The following is a 25,634-nucleotide window of genomic DNA, read 5'->3' on the forward strand; positions in this document are numbered from 1 at the left end:
CCTTCAGAGTCAGGTAGAGTTGCTGGATCTTTGTGACACTAAGTCTGAGTGGTGGGAGATATTCAAAGATCGGGTGGCAAAATTCTTCCGCCAGCTCTCGAGCCTCAGGTCCCTGGACAGGTACCGCTTGTATCAGGGTCTGAGGAGGAAACTCGAACAACTGGTCTCGACTGGAGGTAGAGGATATCTCCAGGGTGAAATCTTTGCTTAAGAGGTGCCAGTACGATAGGCACACATCTTTGGTTTTTGAGAGGGATTTCGGGAAGTACCGCTCGCCCGACCCTTACAGAAACTGTAAGATGTCAGTGAAAAGTAAGTTGGTGACGGGACTGGTCGATGGTACGGGATCTCTGGATAGGTCCAGATCAGGGATCTTGGAAATCGTCAAGTCCTTCTACTCGTGCCTCTTGAGGAAGAAGGATCTGAATCGGGACAGGATTTCGGCTTTCCTGGCTGAAACCATCCCTGAGTCAAGAGTAGACCTCTCTCTTGGCGTTTTGATAGAAGAAATCAGAGAAGAGGAAGTCAGCCTGGCGATCGAAGGGCTTGCCCTAAAGAAGTCGCCAGGCCCGGATGGCTTAACATCCAAGTTTTATAAGACCTTTAAGGACTCCTTGGTTCCCCTCTTGACTAAGGTATTCAATGAGTGCCTTTCCTCGGGTGCTCTGCCGAAGTCAATGAGGAGGTCAGCTCTGATCCTTATATCAAAGGGTAAAGATCCGAGCCGTATTGAGAATTGGCGTCCCATAGCGCTTCTCAATACGGACAGAAAGATCCTGGCCAAGATACTGTTTAAACGGTTGGTGCAGTTTGCACCCCGGCTCCTTTCGGAGACCCAACATTGCTCGGTTCCAGGCCGAAGCACGTTTAGTGCTGTGCTCGGTGTCCGAGAGGCAGTGGAGCAGAGTAGGGCGGGTAGCTGGAAGGGGTACATGCTGGCTTTAGATCAGGCAAAGGCTTTTGATCGGGTTAACCACGAGTACCTCTGGGCAGTCCTTCTGAAATATGGCCTGCCGGGAGGGTTTGTCGATTGGCTAAAGATCTTGTATGCAGGGGCAGAGAGTTTCCCGCTGGCGAACGGTTGGTCTGGCAGCCCTTTTGAGGTCGGGTCTGGAGTCCGCCAGGGTTGTCCATTGAGCCCGCTCTTATACGTGTTTGCGATTGATCCTTTTATTAGGAGGATTTATCGGGGACCGTTAGCGGGAGTCAGGATGGGTCTGGAGGAGCCAGAAGCCACTCTGAGGGTGGTGGCGTATGCCGATGACGTCACTGTTTTCGTGTCCTCGGGAGGGGAGGCGGAATACGTGATGTCGGAGGTAGAACGCTACTCGGAAGTCTCCGGGTCCATGATTAACCGGGATAAGTGTGAGAGTCTCTGGCTGGGAGGGGGTGATCCATCTTTCGGTCTCCCGGACACCCTCCCAGAGCCCCAGTCGTCAGCCAAAGTCCTAGGCGTTCAATTCGGCCATGGGGATTATCCCACCCAAAATTGGGACAGCAGGCTCACGATCGCCGCTCAGAAGGTTGACCAGTGGAAGGGTTGGTCTTTGACCCTCAGGGAAAGGGTGAACCTGATCAAGACTTACCTTCTCCCTTTGCTTATCTATTTGGCCAGTGTATGTGTCTTGCCAGAACCTCTCTGGACTCGGGTTTAAAGTCTGTTCTTTCAACTGTTATGGGGGAATAGGCTGAACCTAGTCAAGAGAGAGGTGACATACCGTACGAGGAGATTAGGGGGGTTGGGTATGGTCAACCCAGTGGTGTTCCTTGTGAACACCTTTGTTAAGATCAACCTGGCAAACCTCTGGAAAGAGAGGGCTCCTCCGTGGGTAGTCTCTTGCAGGGGTTGGTTTCGGCCTTTCTTCCAGGAGTGGGAGACAGGAGGGCAAGTGAAGGATTTGCGTACACCTCACGGACATCTTCCGGCTTATGTCACCCCGATTCTGAAGGTGATCCGCCAGTGGGGTTTGGGAGTGAGGGAAATCAAGACCCAGTCAAGGAGATCCCTTGACGAGAGGGTCTTGTTGACCCACTTCTGGAAGCCCCTGGCCCTTAAGGATTGCCCAAGCCGGGATCTAGACAAGGGGTTACAGTTGTTAAATTCGGCAAGGATCCCCTTGAAGTTTTGGGACTTGGCTTGGCGCTGCTTTCACGGGAAGCTGTATGTAAGGGACAACTTGAAGTACAGGAACTCTGATGAAAGGGGTTGTCCCCGGGAGGAGTGTGGCGACATACTGGAAAGTATGGAGCACTTCCTGCTTCAGTGTCCCTTTAATACAGAGGTATACAAACGGGTGGGTGCATCCATTGGCTGGCCTAGGCTAGCCAACCTCTCCTATGCGGAATGGGCTTATGGAGCATTCAAAGGTTTGGGAAGAAGGGACCCATGCACAGCTTTTATAGTTAGCATAGTGATCAGGTACTTCCTATGGAACGCACAGTGTTTAGTTTCAACCCAGCAGAAAGTCCTCCCTGTGGAAGAGGTGTGTAGGAACATTCTAGGTGACCTAGTGAAGGTTCGCTCTCTTGAGTGCGAGAAGGTGGGTACGGATGGGGTCTCTTACCTCTGGAGAGGCTTCACCTTTGATGTGCCTTAGCCTCAGTAGCACTTTTCCTGGTGTTGGGCTGAGGCTTTCACGTTAGGTTTTTGTTTTGTATTTAAGATGAGTTTTTGAAGAAAGGTTTGCAAATGACTGAACTTGGGCCTTCGGGTGGATTTTAATAAAATTGGTTTGTATAGATTGATATGGTTGTTATAAGATGTATATATTGTATGATAGGGTAAGTGGGGTGTAGTTAGGTTGGGTGGGGGGGGTTCATATTTTTGTGTGGGGAGGCCTGCATCCAGCCCTGGACTATGCGGACATAGGAGGACATGAGGCGAGGGGCTGGGTGTGGGTGGTGGTTGAAGGGCTGGCCTCATGGAGGGACAAGAGGTGGAGGTTGGCCCTGGGTGAAGGTGATGGGATAAATAGATTGGTAGGGTTAGTATAGGTTTGTGTTTTCTCATATATGTGTGTAATAAAAAATAAAATAAAAAAAATAATAATGTATAAAAAAAAATATATATATAATAAAAAAAAAAAAAAATAATAATGTATTCTAGTTATTTGATATTTCTATTATGATTATTTTATGTTTATTATTTTTTATTGTAAGAAGTTGTAATTTATTTTCTGTTCTGAGCAATTTGTATAAATTTGTATATAGTCGGGGCTCAGCCGGATCGGATGTTTACGTTAGGCTAGGTTTTATTTTCTCCATTTTTTTTTTAGTAGGTATGAATGAGATAGTATGCATGTAGCTGGGCCAGTAGGGTAAGTGTAAATACTTTATACCTTGTTTGGAAAATTTTATGGCAACGTTTTTGTATTTTTGTATAAAATTAAAAAAGAGTTCCTCAGTATCTGCTCTTATTCTGTATATAGACACTGCACAGTACCACTTCTCCTGTACTGTATGCCGGGTGTAATCCTCAGTATCTGCTCTTATTCTGTATATAGACACTGCACAGTACCACTTCTCCTGTCCTGTATACTGGGTGTAATCCTCAGTATCTGCTCTTATTCTGTATATATATACACTGCACAGTACCACTTCTCCTGTCCTGTATACCGGGTGTAATCCTCAGTATCTGCTCTTATTCTGTATATATATACACTGCACAGTACCACTTCTCCTGTCCTGTATACTGGGTGTAATCCTCAGTATCTGCTCTTATTCTTTATATATATACACTGCACAGTACCACTTCTCCTGTACTGTATACTGAGTGTAATCCTCAGTATCTGCTCTTATTCTTTATATATATACACTGCACAGTACCACTTCTCCTGTACTGTATACTGAGTGTAATCCTCAGTATCTGCTCTTATTCTTTATATATATACACTGCACAGTACCACTTCTCCTGTACTGTATACTGAGTGTAATCCTCAGTATCTGCTCTTATTCTGTATATATATACACTGCACAGTACCACTTCTCCTGTCCTGTATACTGGGTGTAATCCTCAGTATCTGCTCTTATTCTGTATATATATACACTGCACAGTACCACTTCTCCTGTCCTGTATACTGAGTGTAATCCTCAGTATCTGCTCTTATTCTGTATATATATACACTGCACAGTACCACTTCTCCTGTCCTGTATACTGGGTGTAATCCTCAGTATCTGCTCTTATTCTGTATATATACACACTGCACAGTACCACTTCTCCTGTCCTGTATACTGGGTGTAATCCTCAGTATCTGCTCTTATTCTGTATATATATATATATATACACTGCACAGTACCACTTCTCCTGTCCTGTATACTGGGTGTAATCCTCAGTATCTGCTCTTACTCTGTATATATATATATACACTGCACAGTACCACTTCTCCTGTCCTGTATACTGGGTGTAATCCTCAGTATCTGCTCTTATTCTGTATATATATACACTGCACAGTACCACTTCTCCTGTCCTGTATACCGGGTGTAATCCTCAGTATCTGCTCTTATTCTGTATATAGACACTGCACAGTACCACTTCTCCTGTCCTGTATACTGGGTGTAATCCTCAGTATCTGCTCTTATTCTGTATATATATATATATATATATATATATATATATATATATAAACACACACACACTATCTATGTTTTTTTATCACTTAGTAAGATGTATTTTATTTTTAGACATCTTTGGAGAAAACTTCTGCAGGGAGACGAATGTTGTAAATGGGTCGGTTGGTGACAATGTGACGCTCCTCGTGTCTCAGGAGAACATAGAGGACATCACCTGGAGTTATGGTAATAATCGCATTGCATCGACAAAGCCACAAGAAGAGATGGATGTGACGAACAGATTCAGGGGAAAGCTGGAGAGCGATCAGGACGGCTCCTTAATTGTAATGAATCTGCAGCAGGAAGACGAAGGGACGTACGATGCAAGTATAAAGCTACGCAGCGGGGACATGTGTACAGTGCACCACCAGCTCCATGTCTACAGTAAGTCTCCAGCTCATCGTCCTGGCACTGCTTCCTTAGATCTCATATTATGCCACCCATAGGGGCAGGCTGTGCAACCCATGCCATTACGGCACAGGTTTGTCACTTTATTGTCAGGTTTCCTGATCTCGGTTGGCCATTATGTTAACGCATGTCAAAAATGGCTTAACTCTGTCTCATTCTAAAAGGCTGAAATTACCCTGGTCCTGAATCAGTCAAAGCAATCAGGAACTACGCGTTAAGTGGGGGCACTTGAGTTCACGTGGGCTGTCATGTGGCAGTTCTCTTTGTAAGGCCTCATGCACACGACCGTTGTTGTGTTCCGTTCCGCAAAATGGGGTTCCGTTGTTCCGTGATCCGTTTCCGTGTGTCTTCCTTTATTTTTGGAGGATCACCAGACATGAAGGAAAGTAAAAAAAAGTCTAAGTCAAGTTTGCCATGCAAATGATAGGAAAAAAAACGGACGCGGATGACAATCTTGTGTGCCTCCGCGTTTTTTCACGGTCCCATTGACTTGAATGTGTCCGCGAACCGTTTTCCGTGAAAAAAATAGGACAGGTTATATTTTTTTGACGGACTGGAACCACAGATCACGGAAGCGGATGCGGTGCATTAGCCGAGTTTTCAACAGACCTATTGAAAGTCAATGGGTCTGCAGAAAATCACAAAAAACGGCGCAACGGACGTGGAAGAAAACAACAGTCGTGTGCATGAGGCCTAAGTCCCATTGGCAATTACTTGGTAGCTCTGCAGGCAACGTAGGGTTAAACCGTTCAGCTGTCCATTCAAGTAACAGGAAGCCATGGGGTGATGTTTATCAGCGAGGAAAAGATTTAACTTGTGATCGGGGATTGACAAATAAATCTTCTTATTTGTGTTTCCTCACACTTCCTTCTTGTGACCCCTCACTCCCCACCATGTGAGAGTTCCAAATATTTGCCTTTTACTCTTATTATATATCTTTTGCACTGGAAATACAATCTGTTGAGCAGTCACAGCAGCACAGAGTATTTCAGAGTGGGCCATTGGAGGTGGCAGTGAACTGTCCATCGTGTAAATAGAGTATAGTCTAAGGCTACTTTCACACTAGCGTTTTTGCTGGATCCGGCAGGGTTCAGCAAAAAAGCTTCAGTTACTGATAATACTAACATCTGCACCCGTTATGAACGGATCCGGTTGTATTATTTCTAACATAGCCAAGACGGATCCGTCATGAACTCCATTGAAAGTCAATGGGGAACGAATCCGTTTTCTATTGTGGCATGTCCATTGACTTGCATTGCGGGTCATGACGGATCCGTCCTCATTGACTTGCATTGCGGGTCATGACGGATCCGTCTTGCTCCGCATCCCAGGATGGAAAGCAAACCTCAGCACGCTGCTCTCCGGTATGAGAACGGAACGGAATGCATTTTGGAGCGCTCCGTTCTGTTCAGTTACGTTTTGTCCCCATTGACAATGAATAGGGACAAAACTGAAGGTTTTTTTTTCCCGGTATTGAGACCCTATGACGGATCTCAATACCGAGAAATATTAACGCTAGTATGAAAGTAACCTAAGAGTAAAGTGATCTCCAGGAAGAGCGGCCACCACTAGGGGGAGCTCGCTGCATATGTATTTATAATGTTCTCGATGATGTCAACTATATGTGTGCTGAGCTCCCCCTAGTGGCAGATTCAACTACAATTTTTCTGCCATGGAGTGTGGGGGTACTTATAGGGCTGCAGTATGGGGAATGGTATGCAATTGTACAGAGAGTTTATTGGTAAAAACTTATTCAGAAAAGTATGCATGTATGGATTATATCCGTGAGGGCAATGCTGGATACTGAGTATCCCACAGTAGCACAGAGTATTTCAGAAAGGGAATGTTCAAGTCTTGTAAGGGGTTGGATTCGATTTACTGACCCTGCAACTTTGTTAAGAAAATCACCAGTGACCAAACAGCACCTGATTTCTCAGCTTCCTGTGTATATCACATGGGGCAGTAGAGGGCGATGGGTGAAGTGCGGTCACCTCTGAAGGACTGGGTATAATGAAGCGTGCCACTCTCACTGACCCCTCTATTATTAACATCTGCAGAGAAATTATCAGTGGATGATATCAGGATCGAGCACAACGTCTTTAGTCATGAGCCGTGTCACGTGACCCTGAACTGCTCAGCAAGTGGATCCGACGTGACCATTGCCTGGATCGGCAGCAACGGGACTCGTAATGTGGTGAATGTCACAGACCCAAACACCCTGTACACCTGCAGAGCCCAAAACCCCGTCAGTAATTCCTCCAAGTCCATCGCTCCCCGGAATTATTGTGAAAACCGCAACGGTAATTGTTATTACATCATACATAGCTCGTTACTACAGAACAGGAGTGTTGTATTCTGCTTTTACGTAATACTTTAAATGGCAGTGTATACTAGCGACGTGCTGTCATTTCCTCAGAAAACTCCGTGATTATTATCTTATGAGTTATAATGAGACAAAAATAATCCTGTTTCATTTCTTATTTCAGGATACAGAAGTAAGATCGTATCAATGGCTTTCATTAGTGTAATTATTATCACTATTATATTCTATATTTACTATGAGCATCAGAAGAGGTACGTACCTTGTCCTTCCTCAGATAAGATTTCTGTAGAACAATGTTTGTACAAGAATATAACTACTATAATACTGCTCCTGTGTACAAGAATATAACTACTATAATACTGCTCCTATGTACAAGAATATAACTACTATAATACTGCTCCTGTGTACAAGAATATAACTACTATAATACTGCTCCTATGTACAAGAATATAACTACTATAATACTGCCTCCTGTGTACAAGAATATAACTACTATAATACTGCTCCTATGTACAAGAATATAACTACTATAATACTGCTCCTATGTACAAGAATATAACTACTATAATACTGCTCCTATGTACAAGAATATAACTACTATAATACTGCCTCCTATGTACAAGAATATAACTACTATAATACTGCCTCCTATGTACAAGAATATAACTACTATAATACTGCCTCCTATGTACAAGAATATAACTACTATAATACTGCCTCCTATGTACAAGAATATAACTACTATAATACTGCTCCTATGTACAAGAATATAACTACTATAATACTGCTCCTGTGTACAAGAATATAACTACTATAATACTGCCTCCTATGTACAAGAATATAACTACTATAATACTGCTCCTGTGTACAAGAATATAACTACTATAATACTGCTCCTATGTACAAGAATATAACTACTATAATACTGCTCCTGTGTACAAGAATATAACTACTATAATACTGCTCCTATGTACAAGAATATAACTACTATAATACTGCCTCCTGTGTACAAGAATATAACTACTATAATACTGCTCCTATGTACAAGAATATAACTACTATAATACTGCCTCCTATGTACAAGAATATAACTACCATAATACTGCTCCTATGTACAATAATATAACTACTATAATACTGCTCCTATGTACAAGACTATAAATACTATAATACTGCTCCTATGTACTAGACTATAACTACTATAATACTGCTCCTATGTACAAGAATATAACTACTATAATACTGCCCCCTATGTACAAGAATATAACTACTATAATACTGCTCCTATGTACAAGAATATAACTACTATAATACTGCCTCCTATGTACAAGAATATAACTACTATAATACTACTCCTATGTACAAGAATATAACTACTATAATACTGCCTCCTATGTACAAGAATATAACTACTATAATACTGCTCCTATGTACAAGAATATAACTACTATAATACTGCTCCTATGTACAAGAATATAACTACTATAATACTGCCTCCTATGTACAAGAATATAACTACTATAATACTGCCTCCTATGTACAAGAATATAACTACTATAATACTGCCTCCTATGTACAAGAATATAACTACTATAATACTGCTCCTATGTACAAGAATATAACTACTATAATACTGCTCCTATGTACAGCAATATAACTACTATAATACTGCTCCTATGTACAAGAATATAACTACTATAATACTGCTCCTATACTAGAGTATAACTACTATAATACTGCTCCTATGTACAAGAATATAACTACTATAATACTGCCTCCTATGTACAAGAATATAACTACTATAATACTGCCTCCTATGTACAAGAATATAACTACTATAATACTGCCTCCTATGTACAAGAATATAACTACTATAATACTGCCTCCTATGTACAAGAATATAACTACTATAATACTGCTCCTGTGTACAAGAATATAACTACTATAATACTGCTCCTATGTACAAGAATATAACTACTATAATACTGCTCCTGTGTACAAGAATATAACTACTATAATACTGCTCCTATGTACAAGAATATAACTACTATAATACTGCCTCCTGTGTACAAGAATATAACTACTATAATACTGCTCCTATGTACAAGAATATAACTACTATAATACTGCTCCTATGTACAAGAATATAACTACTATAATACTGCTCCTATGTACAGCAATATAACTACTATAATACTGCTCCTATGTACAAGAATATAACTACTATAATACTGCTCCTATGTACTAGACTATAACTACTATAATACTGCTCCTATGTACAAGAATATAACTACTATAATACTGCTCCTATGTACAAGAATATAACTACTATAATACTGCCTCCTATGTACAAGAATATAACTACTATAATACTGCCTCCTATGTACAAGAATATAACTACTATAATACTGCTCCTATGTACAAGAATATAACTACTATAATACTGCTCCTATGTACAAGAATATAACTACTATAATACTGCTCCTATACTAGAGTATAACTACTATAATACTGCTCCTATGTACAAGAATATAACTACTATAATACTGCCTCCTATGTACAAGAATATAACTACTATAATACTGCCTCCTATGTACAAGAATATAACTACTATAATACTGCCTCCTATGTACAAGAATATAACTACTATAATACTGCTCCTATGTACAAGAATATAACTACTATAATACTGCTCCTATGTACAAGAATATAACTACTATAATACTGCTCCTATACTAGAGTATAACTACTATAATACTGCCTCCTATGTACAAGAATATAACTACTATAATACTGCTCCTATGTACAAGAATATAACTACTATAATACTGCCTCCTATGTACAAGAATATAACTACTATAATACTGCTCCTATGTACAAGAATATAACTACTATAATACTGCTCCTATGTACAAGAATATAACTACTATAATACTTCTCCTATGTACAAGAATATAACTACTATAATACTGCTCCTATATACAAGAATATAACTACTATAATACTGCCTCCTATGTACAAGAATATAACTACTATAATACTGCTCCTATGTACAAGAATATAACTACTATAATACTGCCCCTATGTACAGGAATATAACTACTGTAATACTGCTCCTATGTACAAGAATATAACTACTATAATACTGCTCCTATGTACAAGAATATAACTACTATAATACTGCCTCCTATGTACAAGAATATAACTACTATAATACTGCTCATATGTACAAGAATATTACAGTACTGTTTGTATGTAGAGGAATATAACTGCAGTAATACTAATTCATACTTGAATGATCCCGGTCTGGTTCTGAGAGCTCCCGCAGGTCTATAGTTTGGTGGCTTCTCATTGACACCACCTATGCCACTGTGCACCTGGTGCACATATATTAACCCCCTAAAGCCTTCTAGAGCACCAGAAATATTGTATGTGACCCTGGAAACCACCATAGATCTGCACGGTTATCACTAACATTTACCCTCACCTCATGAGAATAATTGGAGCTCATTCTCACACTTTTTCATCTTCCTTTATAGAACCGGACGTGACCAGAATCAGACTTCATCGCCACAGTAGTAAGTACCAGTGATTTGTCACTATCACCCCCTCACCAAAAAACTATCTATCTACACATATCCCCACTATATAACATGAGTTACTGTACTTGGTGGTGTACTTACTGTAGTTGGTGAGCATATTACTGATCTGGGACCGTTCCTTAGAGTCAGAACTGAACAACTCTTCGTGCTTTCCTTCAGAGAGCCCAAGCATTTTTATGCACTCACCACTAGGGGGAGCACACTGCATAGATCATATTAGTAGTTGGTAACTGTATAGATTCATATATACGAGCTCCCCCTAGTGGTGGCTGCGAGTCACCACTGTGTTATCATGTATAGTAAGAATGGTCTGGGATTTGGATCTATATGGGGCAAACTTACTTCCATAATTTGTCTGCAGGACCCCCTGATGATGAATCTGTCACATAATGCATGCTGGGGAGTCATTAGCGCATCGACTCCTATGTCTGGTCTTCAGTACAGTAAGGAATTATAGGAAGGGATCCAGAAGTCGTCAGTCCTGAATGATTACTACTTCTCTGAGATCTGACCTCCTCCACTAAACTGATAGGTCTATAGCAGGGATTTCCAACCTGTGGCCCTCCAGCTGTTGTAAAACTACAATTCCCACCATGTCCCGCTGTAGGCTGTCCAGGCACATTGGGAGTTATGATTTTGCAACAGCTGGAGGGCCGCAGGTTGGGCATCCCTGGTCTATAGGACCCCTGTAATTGTAGGTGGTGGACTCTGCAGTAATCCAGTCCTCCACCAGGTGGAGCTGTAATTCCATCAGTAGAAGCTAATAAGTAATGGAATGAAGCTGGTAACGTAATAACCTATAGTATTCCAAAGCTTACACGTAGAGTATGAGGAGACTTGAGATCTTTTGTCCATCTTTTAACATTTTTATTTCCCTTTGTTTTTGTGCAGGACGCAACGCAGGAAAGTCACCCTCCGGGGACAATGACCGATCCAGCAGATGAATCCATGATTCCAATTTACTACATGGAGATGGACATTGTTACCTTGTGTCTGTTGTATATTATTTATTGGTGAAGGGATGATTGCCGGGACCACCATGAAGAAGGAAGTAGCAGAGCTGAAGAGCGTTCCCTGCACAGCAGGTGGTTGGGAGTGGAGATGCGAAGGAGAAATGCTGAAGACACCTCAGTCTCTCCGAATTTCAGGGTCCCAGAAATCGTATAGTAGTGATATATCGAAACATTATAAAATAAAGAATAGGCAACGCTGTGTATACATGTAAACGCTGTACATGGACTCAGTGAGCTATAGAGTGTATAGGGGAACACACACAGCTTTCTATCTACCGTACTCTTGTATCACACGCTGAGCTCTCCTTGGGTGTAAGATGTCTCAACTGAATGAGGCTCCTGGTTTATTGCCTTTGTATTTTGTGGAGGACGTTTTGGCTTTTTGGGTAATAATGATATAAACCACTTATAGAAAGCTAGTGGCTGCTGTCCACAGATATGGCTTCATCTCCACGGAGGTGATTTTCATATTTAGGAAAATCTTCTTGTCCTGCTTATTGCTCTCAGGACCATAACATAGGTACCGAGGAGGATTCATGCTGCGTAAGGGGTATGTTCAGATGAAGGATATTCGGTGCTGAAAACCTCCTTTCATTCTTTTTAGCACAGCTGGAGTACGCAGTGAGTATTGCTGTCGACAAAATGCTCTGTGTGAACCTATCCTAAAAAGATTACAATAGATAGACCTGCAATCCTGATTTGCAAATTCCCAAAATGTGTTGCCTTCTACTCTCCTCAGGTTTAATAAATGTCTCACAGAATGAGGCTCCTGATGTTTTGAGGCTTTTGCTTTTAGTTTGGAGGTCTTTTTTTCCTTCTTGAAGACTATGTAATGTCCTTGAGTGCCATTACCACTCCTTTTGGCACCTTGCTACAGTCTCCTATATGCTAATTTAGATCACCTAATGTACCTCATGTCATCTTCTAATTATGTGCATATTTATTTCTATAACTGTTTAATGTTCATGTAATGTGCCTGGTTCACCAGAAGGTGGCAGCAAACGTGGAAGAGCTAATTTCCTGGAGAGGAACCATCTAGTTCCATTCCAGCCCTCTCTAGAGGGAGGAGTTCAGTTAGTCAATGGGTCAGTCTAGTCCACCCTCCGCAGGGAGAGGTTGTGTGCTGGCTAGCAGAGCACTACCTGCTCTGCTAGGTCCAAAGGCCTAGCCTCTGAAGTCTACATGGTTGCCTGTCCCCTCCTGGGCTGGCATTGCCTCCATCTAAGCTGAAGTGAGAGCTTGAGGTACTTAAAGCCAGGACAAGAAGTTCCTAGGATTATAGTAAGAGACAGACTATAGCTAACCTAAGTTCCAGCAGAAGAAAAGAGTTCCTATTTAAGCTAGTCTAGCATAGTAGAGCCAAGAGAGTTGCCACATAGCAGAGCTGAGATTTTTGCAGAAGTGTTTGCCTGCCCAAGTAAAGCCAATACCCGCTGATGACCAAGATACTGTTTGGATTACCATTTATGCCAAGTAAAGCTGTGTTCAACATTACTACAAAGTCTGGACTCCATTTATTCCACCTTCTACACCATTCAAATTCAACTACCCCTTTTTGCACTGCTTCGGACTACACCACATCTGAGATCCACGGATATCCAGGTAGGAGCACCATGACACATGCATACAACATCCACAAAGACCTTGTAGGCCACTCTACACCACTCTGGCAATTCTACCCTAGGTACCACCAATACCATCTACAAAGGGGACTCCATGTTCCCGTTGCTTAACTGCAACTGGCGTCACGTTTACTTGCTCTATAAGTGGGACATATTTCGTAGAAACCTCCTAAGGGGCAAGGGATCTGTCACATTAAAAAGCTTTAAAAAAATTAATTGGTGTCACATTTCTCTCCTGATCATCGACTACAAGATCTTTGCCAAGGTAGCTGTTATTTACTTACCTGGCAGGGAAGGTGCCATGATCACTAAGGTGGTTCTCTATCAGAAGTTCTTAAAAGAACTCTTAAGCTATAATCCTACTGACTACCAGAAGACTCCCTGCCGAGGACAACTACGCTGAGGATCATCGATTCAGAAGTTCAGAATCTATCTTTGGAAAATACAGGGAGAAGCTTCGACCGACTGCGCAGCTCAACCCATCTGGAGAAGCGAGGCTGTAAGCCGTGTACCAGGGTGGGCTCCCCTGGATACAGTGAAGTCACGAACGAGGAAAGCAACTCTGACAACAGTTTTGCCAAAACTGTTTTTTACTTAAACGTGGTAATGAGTACGACCACAAATGCTGGTTACACACAGAGAAATTTACATACACCCAGCCAGGAGGCTGAGACACTTGTGCTGCACAGTGCAGCGCCCTCCGGTGGATGCTGGAGGTATTAGCAATAAATTTACCTACCTACTGGCGGGGTTCAAAACGACTAACCACGCCGTACCTGTTATTACCCTAAAATCAGCAACAACTGTCTGGGTGCATGGTGCGGGCTAGCCTGCGGTGAAGCACAACACTTACAATCTTATCATACCCTATAGCAGGGGTACTCAACTGGCGGACCGCGGTCCAAATACGGACCGCGGCCGCCAGTTGTCCGCACCCCGACCATCCTTCAGAGCGCTCCTCCTCTCCTGCACACTGTACCGTGCAGGAGGAGGAGCTTACCGGCGCACTTCCTCCTGTCCCAGAGCGCAGTGAGACAGGGCTCCCTCCACATGTAGCGCTCCTCCTCTCCTGCACACTCTGGTACGTGCAGGAGGAGGAGCTTACCGGCGCACTTCTTCCTGCCCCAGGGGCGCAGTGAGAGACGGCTCCCTCCACATGCAGGCACCAGCGCTTTCTCCCGCAGTGCGCTCACAGGTCCCTCCCCCCCTGCAGCAGCGGCAGCACGTAAGGGAGCTTCAAGCTCCAAAGGACACTTACGTGCTGCTGGAGAGGGGAGGGACATCACCACTGCCACCAATGTCACATTTGGGAAGGAAGGGGGGCGTGGAGAGGGCTACAGAGAGGCGGGAACACGTCACTGACTGCAGGAAAGGACTCCAGTCAGTGTCGTGTTCCCATCTCTCCTAGGTTATCTTCTTTAAAATTAAAGGTAACCTGATTAAATAAAGTGATAAAGCCCCATCAAACCATGATAGTTTTGTTCCGCATCCAATTCCCATTATTGGATGCGGACCCCTTAGTTTCAATGGAGCGGAAAAAGATGCAGACAGCACACAGTGTGCTGTCTGCATCTCTTGTGGCCCCATTGTAATTAAGGGGGCCGCATCCAATCCCCCAATAATGGGAATTGGATGCGGAACAAAACTATCATATGTCTGTTCCGTGGCTTGGGTTGCCACCCGGCCAGTAGTTCACCAGCAAGGCTGGTATTTTAGTTCCCTTGCCGGTGCCAGAATTTTCCTGTAAGGACTGTTAGGGTACTTTCACACTTGCGGCAGGACGGATCCGACAGGCTGTTCACCCTGTCAGATCCGTCCTGCCGCTATTTCGCCGGTCTGCCACTCCCCATTGACTATAGCGGGAGTGGAGCTACGGCGCAGCATGGCAGTGCACGGCGTGAGGCCGCCAGACGAAAAAGTCGGACATGTAGTACTTTTAGTCTGGCGGCCTCTCACCGTGCTGCGCCGTAGCTCTGCCCCATCCCCATTATAGTTGATGGGCACAGATGGATCTGACAGGGTGAGCAGCCTGTCGGATCCGTCCTGCTGCAAGTGTGAAAGTACCCTTACTAATGAGCGCTTCCATCATGGAACGCCCATTAGTACAGCATTTACCTCCACCGCTACTTGTGCTAGTAAAAAAATAAATAAATTACGGTACCTCCACCTCCATTTGTTCACGCTGTGGAGAACACTCCCTGCTGACTAGAAGCTCAGGACAGGACCTACAAGACTTGAAAATGGATGTCGGGCGGCACTGCTGTTGTGGGTGCACGGTCCGCGGGTGTCCCCCAGGTACTTAGTTGAAAGAAAGAACCGGCATTCCTAATCTTTTATTCGCCACTCTTGGATAGAGGTGACGCGCGTTTCGGCACATGCAAGTGCCTTAGTCAAACTCATGTAGACAGCAAGTGGCAATGAAATGAACATCAACATATGTTTAAATAGCCCGCCCCTCATCACGTGATAGAGGCTTTCGGGTCATCTGATTCTGGCGTCATGTTGGTAAGGCAACCAAAGGTATATTTACTAACATCCAAAAGAAAGAAAATAAATGCGATCCTTCTGTATCATCGAGGATCGCTAAATTGTCAGTTACACTGTGGAAACACATAGAGGATATAGAAACAGAAATGATTACCTATACGAATGTAAAAGCATAATTAATCACATTAGATAATTCTTATGTATGCTCATAGAAAACTACTCACCGCGTACACACGATTCAACGCCTTGGGTGTCATCGTTTGTAGGCGGTGAATCCAATAGGCTTCACGTTTCAATAATAATTCCACCCTATTTCCTCCCCTTCGAGGCGGTAGTACCTCCTCAATGATTTGAAACTTAAGCTGGGACACGTTATGTTTTTGTTGTGAAAAATGCAAAGGAATCGGTAATAATAAGTTTTCATTGCGAATGGTCGATTTATGTTTCGCAAATCGATCCTTCATACGCATTGTGGTCTCCCCTATATAGCAGAGTCAACACGGACATTTCAGTAGATATATAATGAAGAAACTATTACACGTAAAGTGGCCCTTTACAGGAATTTGTTCCCCACTGTGTGGGTGTGAAATATAAGTGCCGGTTCTTTCTTTCAACTAAGGACCTACAAGACGTCATCACGTTGGAGCACTTGCATGAAGCTTGTGTGTTCTCCCTGGATTAAATGGGAGAGCAAATTGGATTTGAAACAAGCATCCCAGTGCTATCCACTAAGCCACCATGTTGCCCAACACACACAAAAGCATTTATGAAAACACAGTGAGCATAATGGACATAACAATAAAGCCAATTCAGGGCCTACTCCCCTTGTTGGGTCATGTCCTCATTTACCTCAGAGTGGTTTCCTATATTAGCAGCGCTCACCATGCTACCATCTTAGCGTGATGAAGTCATTGGTTCAAATGTGAGCAAGAGTGGTTGCGGGAGAGCAAGGTCTAATTCTCTATGAAGTTTGAATGTGAGTGGTGATGATGGGAGTGGGAAAGAGAAGAGTTTTGGCCTTTTGGTTTTTTAATAGTTAAAAAAATACTAAGTATTTGTTGGCCTCCACCAACATTTCTGAAACCACTATGGGGCTGATGGAAATATCTTAAAAAACTGGATGCCTACTCCCATTGCTCGATCATGCCATTGATTACCTCCTAGTGGTCTCTTGTGTTAAGCAGTGTGGTGGCTCCAGTGCTTAGGATTGATGTCTTAGAGCAGTGAGGTCCTTGGTTCAAATCTGATCAAGAGCATCGCTTGTATGTTCTCCCTGGATTAAATGGGAGAGCAAATTGGATTTGAAACAAGCATCCCAGTGCTGTCCACCAAGTTGCCCAACACACACAAAAGCATTTTTGAAAACACAGTGGGCGTGATGGAAATATGCCTCCTCTTTGCTTGATCATGTCATTGCTCACCTCCTAGTGGTTTCTTGTGTTGGATTGTGTGGTGGCTCCAGTGGTTGGTGCTGGTGTCTTAAAGCAGTGAGGTCCTTGGTTCAAATCTGATCAAGAGCATCACTTGCATGAAGCTTGTGTGTTCTCCCTGGATTAAATGGGAGAGCAAATTGGATTTGAAACAAGCATCCCAGTGCTATCCACTAAGCCACTATGTTTCCCAACAGTCACAAAAGCATTTTTGAAAACACAGTGAGCATAATGGACATAACAATAAAGCCAAATCAGGGCCTCCTCCCCTTGTTGGGTCATGTCCTCATTTACCTCAGAGTGGTTTCCTATGTTAGCAGCGCTCACCATGCTACCATCTTAGAGTGATGAAGTCATTGGTTCAAATGTGAGCAAGAGTGGTTGCGGGAGAGCAAGGTCTAATTCTCTATGAAGTTTGAATGTGAGTGGTGATGATGGGTGTGGGAAAGAGAAGAGTTTTGGCCTTAGGTTTTTTAATAGTTAAAAAAATACTAAGTATTTGTTGGCCTCCACCAACATTTCTGAAACCACTATGGGGCTGATGGAAATATCTTAAAAAACTGGATGCCTACTCCCATTGCTCGATCATGCCATTGATTACCTCCTAGTGGTCTCTTGTGTTAAGCAGTGTGGTGGCTCCAGTGCTTAGGATTGATGTCTTAGAGCAGTGAGGTCCTTGGTTCAAATCTGATCAAGAGCATCGCTTGTATGTTCTCCCTGGATTAAATGGGAGAGCAAATTGGATTTGAAACAAGCATCCCAGTGCTGTCCACCAAGTTGCCCAACACACACAAAAGCATTTTTGAAAACACAGTGGGCGTGATGGAAATATGCCTCCTCTTTGCTTGATCATGTCATTGCTCACCTCCTAGTGGTTTCTTGTGTTGGATGGTGTGGTGGCTCCAGTGGTTGGTGCTGGTGTCTTAAAGCAGTGAGGTCCTTGGTTCAAATCTGATCAAGAGCATCACTTGCATGAAGCTAGTGTGTTCTCCCTGGATTAAATGGGAGAGCAAATTGGATTTGAAACAAGCATCCCAGTGCTATCCACTAAGCCACTATGTTTCCCAACAGTCACAAAAGCATTTTTGAAAACACAGTGAGCATAATGGACATAACAATAAAGCCAAATCAGGGCCTCCTCCCCTTGTTGGGTCATGTCCTCATTTACCTCAGAGTGGTTTCCTATGTTAGCAGCGCTCACCATGCTACCATCTTAGAGTGATGAAGTCATTGGTTCAAATGTGAGCAAGAGTGGTTGCGGGAGAGCAAGGTCTAATTCTCTATGAAGTTTGAATGTGAGTGGTGATGATGGGTGTGGGAAAGAGAAGAGTTTTGGCCTTAGGTTTTTTAATAGTTAAAAAAATACTAAGTATTTGTTGGCCTCCACCAACATTTCTGAAACCACTATGGGGCTGATGGAAATATCTTAAACTGCATGTCTCCTCCCATTGCTGGATCATGTCATTGCTCACCTCCGAGTGGTCTCTTGTGTTGGGAAGTGTAGTGGCTCCAGTGGTTGGTGCTGGTGTCTTAGAGCAGTGAGGTCCTTGGTTCAAATCTGACCAAGGGTGAGAGCTGCATGGAGTTTGTGTGCTGTCTGGTATTAGGTTGTGAGTGGAAGCAATTTGGTGTGAGATGGAGAAGAGGTGGTAATGTGTGTAGTGAGATGGAGAAAGGGTGAGTGGTAGTAATGTATGCACCAATTTGGTGTGAGATGTGTAGTAATTTGGTGGTAGTGAGATGTTGAAAGGTAATATGGTTGTAAGAGGAAAATAAATATGTGAGTTAGGATTAAAAAAGTAACTTTTGGACTTAGTTTTTAAAAAATATACTGGTCTCCACCCAGGGAGACCACCATTTAATTGTATTTGCATAGCACAAAGAATCCTTTCCTTCATCTCTTACCACCAATCTGCATCTTTCAGGAGAACACAGGCCCTCCATCAGATAACAGCATTGGGTGGATTTGAACCAAGAACCTCACAACTGAAAGACACCTGTGCTGACCACTGAGCCACCATTCAGCTCAGTACTAGTAAGTCCAAGGAGGTCAATGATGACATGTACCAGCAATGGGAGGAGAGCGTTCTAGTGATGAGATATCTATGTAGCTGTTATATGGATGAGTAAAAACACATAGGATTTGAACAAAGGACCCCCCAGCACTGCTATTCCACAGTGCTATCCACTGAGCCACCAACTCACACAACATATTTTTTTGCAAACACTTTGCAAATATCATGGCAAACTGAGGGCCTCCTCCCATTGCTGGATCATGTCATTGCTCACCTCCGAATGGTCTCTTGTGTTGAGTGGTGTGGTGGCTCCAGTGGTTGGTGTTGGTGTCTTAGAGCAGTGAGGTCCTTGGTTCAAGTCTGACCAAGGGTGAGAGCTGTATGGAGAGTGTGTGCTCTCCAGTAATTGGTTGTGAGTAGTGGTAATTTGGTGTGAGATGGAAAAATGGTGTGTAGTGAGATGGAGAAAGTGAATATGTTTGGAGGTCAGCTGTGAGATGGTGAAAGTGAATATGTTTGGAGGTCAGCTGTGAGATGGAGAAAGTGAATATGTTTGGAGGTCAGCTGTGAGATGGAGAAAGTGAATATGTTTGGAGGTCAGCTGTGAGATGGCGAAAGTGAATATGTTTGGAGGTCAGCAGTGAGAGTAAAAGAAATGTGTGAGGTAAGATTTTAAAAAACAGCACCTTTTGGACTTAGTTTTTAAAAATTATATATATATATACTGGTTGTTCCTTGGTCTCCACCCAGGGAGACCACCATTTAATTGTATTTGTTTAGCACAAAGAATCCTTTCCTTCATCTATTACCACCAATCTGCATCTTTCAGGAGAACACAGAACCCCCATCAGATAACAGCATTGGGTGGATTTGAACCGGGGAGCCTCACAACTGAAAGACACCTGTGCTTGACCACTGAGCCACCACTCAGCTCAGTACTAGCAAGTCCAAGGAGGTGAGCAATGACATGAACAGGAGGAGGGTCCAAGGAGGTGAGCAATGACATGAACAGGAGGAGGGTCCAAGGAGGTGAGCAATGACATGAACAGGAGGAGGGTCCAAGGAGGTGAGCAATGACATGAACAGGAGGAGGGTCCAAGGAGGTGAGCAATGACATGAACAGGAGGAGGGTCCAAGGAGGTGAGCAATGACATGAACAGGAGGAGGGTCCAAGGAGGTGAACGATGACATGAACCAGCAACAGGAGGAGAGTCTTTAGGTGATGAGATGTCTATCTAGTTCCAGAGTTTCTCAATGTTCCTAAGCCTAGTACCCCCTGGTCACATACATGACCGTGATGGAGCAGAGGCTTATTGCCCCCACCCCACCCCACCCCACCCCAACCTAACCTCATTGAGAGTACATGCATGTTTGGCTGAACTGAGCCTGCACGTGTATACGACAGATCGGAGTAAGAGCTCAGGTAAGCAGAGTAGTGAGGGAGAAGGGACCTCTCCACCACAATCTCACTGTACATGCTCTTCTGGGTCTGTGGAAAACAGGGAGACAAGTCTTATTGGCAGCCATTAGTAGCTGGTATCTTCTGGGACTGGGAACAGATCAGACCTGGATGGTCGGATAATGTGCAGAATCTTCATGGAAGGTTTAAGTATTCTCCACACTCGTATAAGTCATTCATCATCTGGTAGTTGAACCTAAGGTTTTATCCACTTTTCCAGAATCTCTGTATAAGAGATAACAATCCTCCAGAAACCGCTGGATAATAGAAGATCTAGAGAAGGAATCCAAGGTTCTTTAGTTCAGGCAAAAGAGCTTGTATAGATGATGGGCAACGCATTTTGGGGTCAAACCAACCCCTTCATCAGGTAAGTACATCAATAACAGACACACACACAGGCTTTTAGACTGGACACGCCCATCTACCGGGGACTTCTGAGCAGAGTACATTTGTAGATGGTCTCTACACTGCCCTGAATATTGTAGGCTTAGGTAAGTAAGTGAGGCAGTATCTTTAGTGATAGGGACCCATCTGCGGAAGCCACCTTGACGCCTGGTAGATGGGCCTGACACGTATGTGCACTAAGAGCTTCCATTACTCATTTATAGTCGGTATTGTAACACTTTTATCTAGAGTGACCCCCATTCTTCAGCTCTATTGTTTGTATATATAACGGTGTGCAGCCATTTTGTTTTTGGTAATTATGTTTGCTTCATGCATATGCACCTGTGATTCTGAAGGTTCTAGTCTAAATTTTCTTGCAAGACACACACACAGTACACATATAAATACATACATAGTCATACAACCATATCAATTAGAATAGATATACATGCTATATCTGTCATGCTAGCTCCACAATATCACCTCTGTAATTTCATTCAACCCATATGGCTGTTTGGTTTGGAACCAGTACACCTCATTTTTCTTTAGGGCTTCAAACCTGTTGTATGTCCCTATAGCAGGGGTAGGCAACCTCCGGCACTCCAGCTGTTGTGAAACTACAACTCCCAGCATGCATACTTGTTCTGCTCTTCTAAGAACTCTCATAGAAATGAATGAAACATGCTGGGAATTGTAGTTTCACAACAGCTGGAGTGCCGAAGGTTGCTGATCACTGCCCTATAGGTATATGATCTATCAGCAAAACACTGAGGCAATCAAGGCTGCAATGTTCTTTCCATGGGTAACCTTTAAATAGCAATTAGGAGCTTCAGGGCGGAGAACCCCTTTTAGGCCGGGTTCATCTTGCCATTTCATTGTCAGTTTTTCAGATCCTTTAGAAGAACAGAAAAGAACAATGGACCCTTCATTTTGAACATCCGTTATGCTCATATCGCATTGTTTTAGACATTTTTCTCTAAGAAAAGGTCGGCTAGGATGAATTTGTATCACAGAACACAGCGCCACCTAATGGCAGGAAATGCACCTACATGCTATACAGACACTGCACCAGCAGGTGGGGCTGTATATTTATAACTAACCTGAAAATCTTAATTCTTGTTCTATCCCTGTGAGCTTCATCTATTGCTGCAATTCATCGCTATCTTTTTACTACATGTTGGAAATACCTTTTCAGCCAGTTTATTTTAAAAAGAGGAACAATAAAGTTAATTGAAAAATGAAATCAAATATACAGAGCGATATTAATGTCAGTGACTTTGAAGGGGTTAAATAAGTCGGAGACTACATAGCTCCAGATCTTCTCTTCTTAGAGCTGAAATCCTCATGTTCTGCTGAGAACCCTCGAGTGTTAACTTCATTCTGATTGTGAGGAGCATCGTGTCTCCAGTTACCTAAAAAAGTTGCTTTCCAAACTTTTGAAAAGTCCAAGGATGGACAATATCAGCAGCAGCAACTACGCCCAATGACCATCTATACACATCCAATCCACACAGACACTGTAAGAAAAACACCCCATTAGTGTTCTCCATGCCCTATGATGCCCATAGTTGACCCCCCCCCCCCCCCCCCCATACATCACAAGGCCTGCCCACAGTTGAAGTCTGGACATGTGGCAGCCAGCCTGGGATTGCAGGACACAGGCTGACATTTTTGGCTCTCCCGCTGGTTCTGGAGTGGTTGAGGGGGCATGGTTTCTGTTAAGTGTTCAAGCATCACATACTTCCCTGCTGGTTCAGTGTCTACAAAGAGCCCCCAGCTAAGGAAAAGAGCCAGATAAAGCACACATTAATGTCTCCCCTTCTCTCTGGATGATTAGGAGTAAAGCTGGTTGTAGATGACCAAGAGATGAGTGCATGTCCCGAAAACCTCCTGTCAACATTATGGGTTCTACTGACCTAATTGAAGTTTGGAAGAACCTTGGGGTGGATCTTATGGCTATAGAACGAAATGGCTATATTCAGTCCACCTAAAAATCAGATTTAAATATACATTATCTAAGCTGGTCATAGACCTCAAATAAATGTTGTCTGATTTCAGCTTGAGAACTGTCTCATGTATATAGAGGATTCCTGACTCTCTCAATTGTAAAAGTCAGGGGTGACAAGGGTCAGAGAGTTGGATTTCGCCAGCCCAATCCATTTGTTGTCATGAAGGCAAGCCACTGCAAGTGTCGGGTAGTGGCTTTCTCTCCTCTCCCCGTTAAGGACATATGCACTCTCAGCGAGGCTGAGCATGCATGTGTATGGAGGGGGGTTGAGAAAGATAGCTGTTGGGAGATCAAATGTAACAAATACCATAGTGCAGCACAAAATTTCTTCCCAGAAGCTGCCCGTGTGCTGGCCAGCATCAGCTGTCACGTTCTGTCCTCCTCAAGTTGTCTATAGTTTAGCTATGGAGGACAGGGACAAGAGTGAAACGTGGCCACAGCTCTGACCAGCACTACCTTCACCATGCTCCCTGGTCATACAGGAGAATACAGCACTACATACCTCTGACATCAATTGAGGTCTCCTCTGATGTAGGCACATTCTTTCGTTTTCTCTATTCGGACCAGACCACCATGACAACGTCTTTTACCCCCATCTCTTCGATGTAGCGTTTTTTGCACAGCCATTTTAGATTCCTCAATTTTACATCATCCTCCCCACCTTCTCAACACAAACTCTTCCTTCCTTATTCCAACAGTGCTATCCTGGTGCCACCCAATGCCTCCAAAATATACTGCTGAACAAACACTGCTGCCAGTAAAAATCATCCCCCCCATATATTACCCGCAGTGCTCCACTGTGTTAAATAAGTTGTCCAGCCTTTACACTAAGTGATGGGCCATCCTCAGGGCCAACACCCGCATCCCCACTGATCAGCCGTTGGGGTGCAGACCCATCACCAGAACACCACAGCACCAGGTAGGAGCCCCCCACCAATTATCTAGTATTAGCCTACCCTGAAGGAAGGCCAACACTTAGTAAAGGTTGGACAACTCCTTTAATATCGCGCCCAGCAAGGCCGTCTGCACATGACTGTATCCACAAAAAACAGGTACCTTTTGTGTATCTCAGTCCCATTTATATAAATGGCTATTCTTGTCTGCGAAAATAATAGGACATGTTCTATAATTGGTGGGATGGACATACATGTGGACAGCATATGGATGACATCTGTGTGCTGTCCTTTTTTCAGACCCATTGAAATCAATTAGTCTGTGTGAAACCCTCAAAAAGATTGTATCAGAAAGACCAAAAATACTGTCGTGTACATGAGGCCTAATACCCACTATAATGACCCCTATAGCACGTGCAGGAAGGATAATGCCTACTTTTGTATCCCCAGTAATAATAATGCCCCAGTATAAATAAAATAAAAAAAGCCCCCAATCGTATCTCCACCAATAATAACATCCTCGGTATTAAACATGACAGCATAGTGCCTCCAGTCATACCTGTAAATTATGCGCCCACTTTTACACATGTCCCCTTTGTGCAGGGGGTTTCAATGATGTCATCACTTCATGACTGCCTGTGCCACTCTTCTACCTGATGTCTATTAGATGACTAGCAGGGCAAGGACACATCGGCTCCCGTGCCCAGCTGCAGTATTCAACCATATAGCCCGTCCTAAGGGCTCATGCACACGAGCGTAAGCACGTATTGTGGTCCGTAAGCATACAGTACTCAAAATACAGGCATTGACTTGAATGGGTCCACAAACCGCCACATATGACTTTGTCTAACTTGAGTGGAGACACAGATCGGAAGCCCTACGCAAGTTCTATTTTGTGCGGTGCAGAACATATCTCGCAGATCATGAATGGGTCCGCATCTGCAAACTGTGCGCACTCAGCCGGTACTCATGCATTGCTCAGGTCGCAGCTCAGGCATGGTGCCTGAGCTCTAAGGACGATGATAAAAGAATACCATTTTGGGGTGGGGGGGGGGGTTGGGCGGCTTACTTACCTGCTCTCTGCAGTTGGATACTGACTCCCTTACTCCCCAGCCTGAGCTTCCTTGCTCAGGTCCCCCACTGTCAACATCTGCTTTGATGCCGATGCAGCTAGTTAGCTGCAGCCGAGTCCTAAACCCCCTCCATGTGTCACATGACCAACTGGGACCAGAGTGAGGCAGCAGAGGCTGGAAGCTGGTGAGGAGGAGAGGTTAACCAGAGGGGGTGGCCAACCCCTGAATGCCAGGCAGCTACTGCCAAAGAAAATAAAACAATGGGAAGCATCAAATCATAAAAGCTGCCCCCAGTTAAATATATTGATA

At 43.5% G+C, this 25,634-nt stretch overlaps 1 protein-coding gene across 1 annotated transcript in view; it reads left to right on the plus strand.

Annotated features, from left to right (window-relative positions):
• Positions 1–12,160, plus strand: part of CD84 (CD84 molecule) — a 57,528-nt gene extending 45,368 nt beyond the window's left edge. Inside the window, exons 2-6 of the mRNA XM_040411464.1 lie at positions 4,681–4,992; positions 7,074–7,316; positions 7,503–7,590; positions 10,879–10,916; positions 11,833–12,160. Of these exons, the coding sequence (XP_040267398.1) occupies positions 4,681–4,992; positions 7,074–7,316; positions 7,503–7,590; positions 10,879–10,916; positions 11,833–11,834 (683 nt within the window). The 3' untranslated portion in view covers positions 11,835–12,160. The remainder of the gene's footprint in view (positions 1–4,680; positions 4,993–7,073; positions 7,317–7,502; positions 7,591–10,878; positions 10,917–11,832) is intronic.
• The last annotated feature ends 13,474 nt before the right edge of the window (positions 12,161–25,634 follow it).

Source organism: Bufo bufo, chromosome 11 (genome assembly GCF_905171765.1).
Source record: "Bufo bufo chromosome 11, aBufBuf1.1, whole genome shotgun sequence".
NCBI lineage: Eukaryota > Metazoa > Chordata > Amphibia > Anura > Bufonidae > Bufo > Bufo bufo.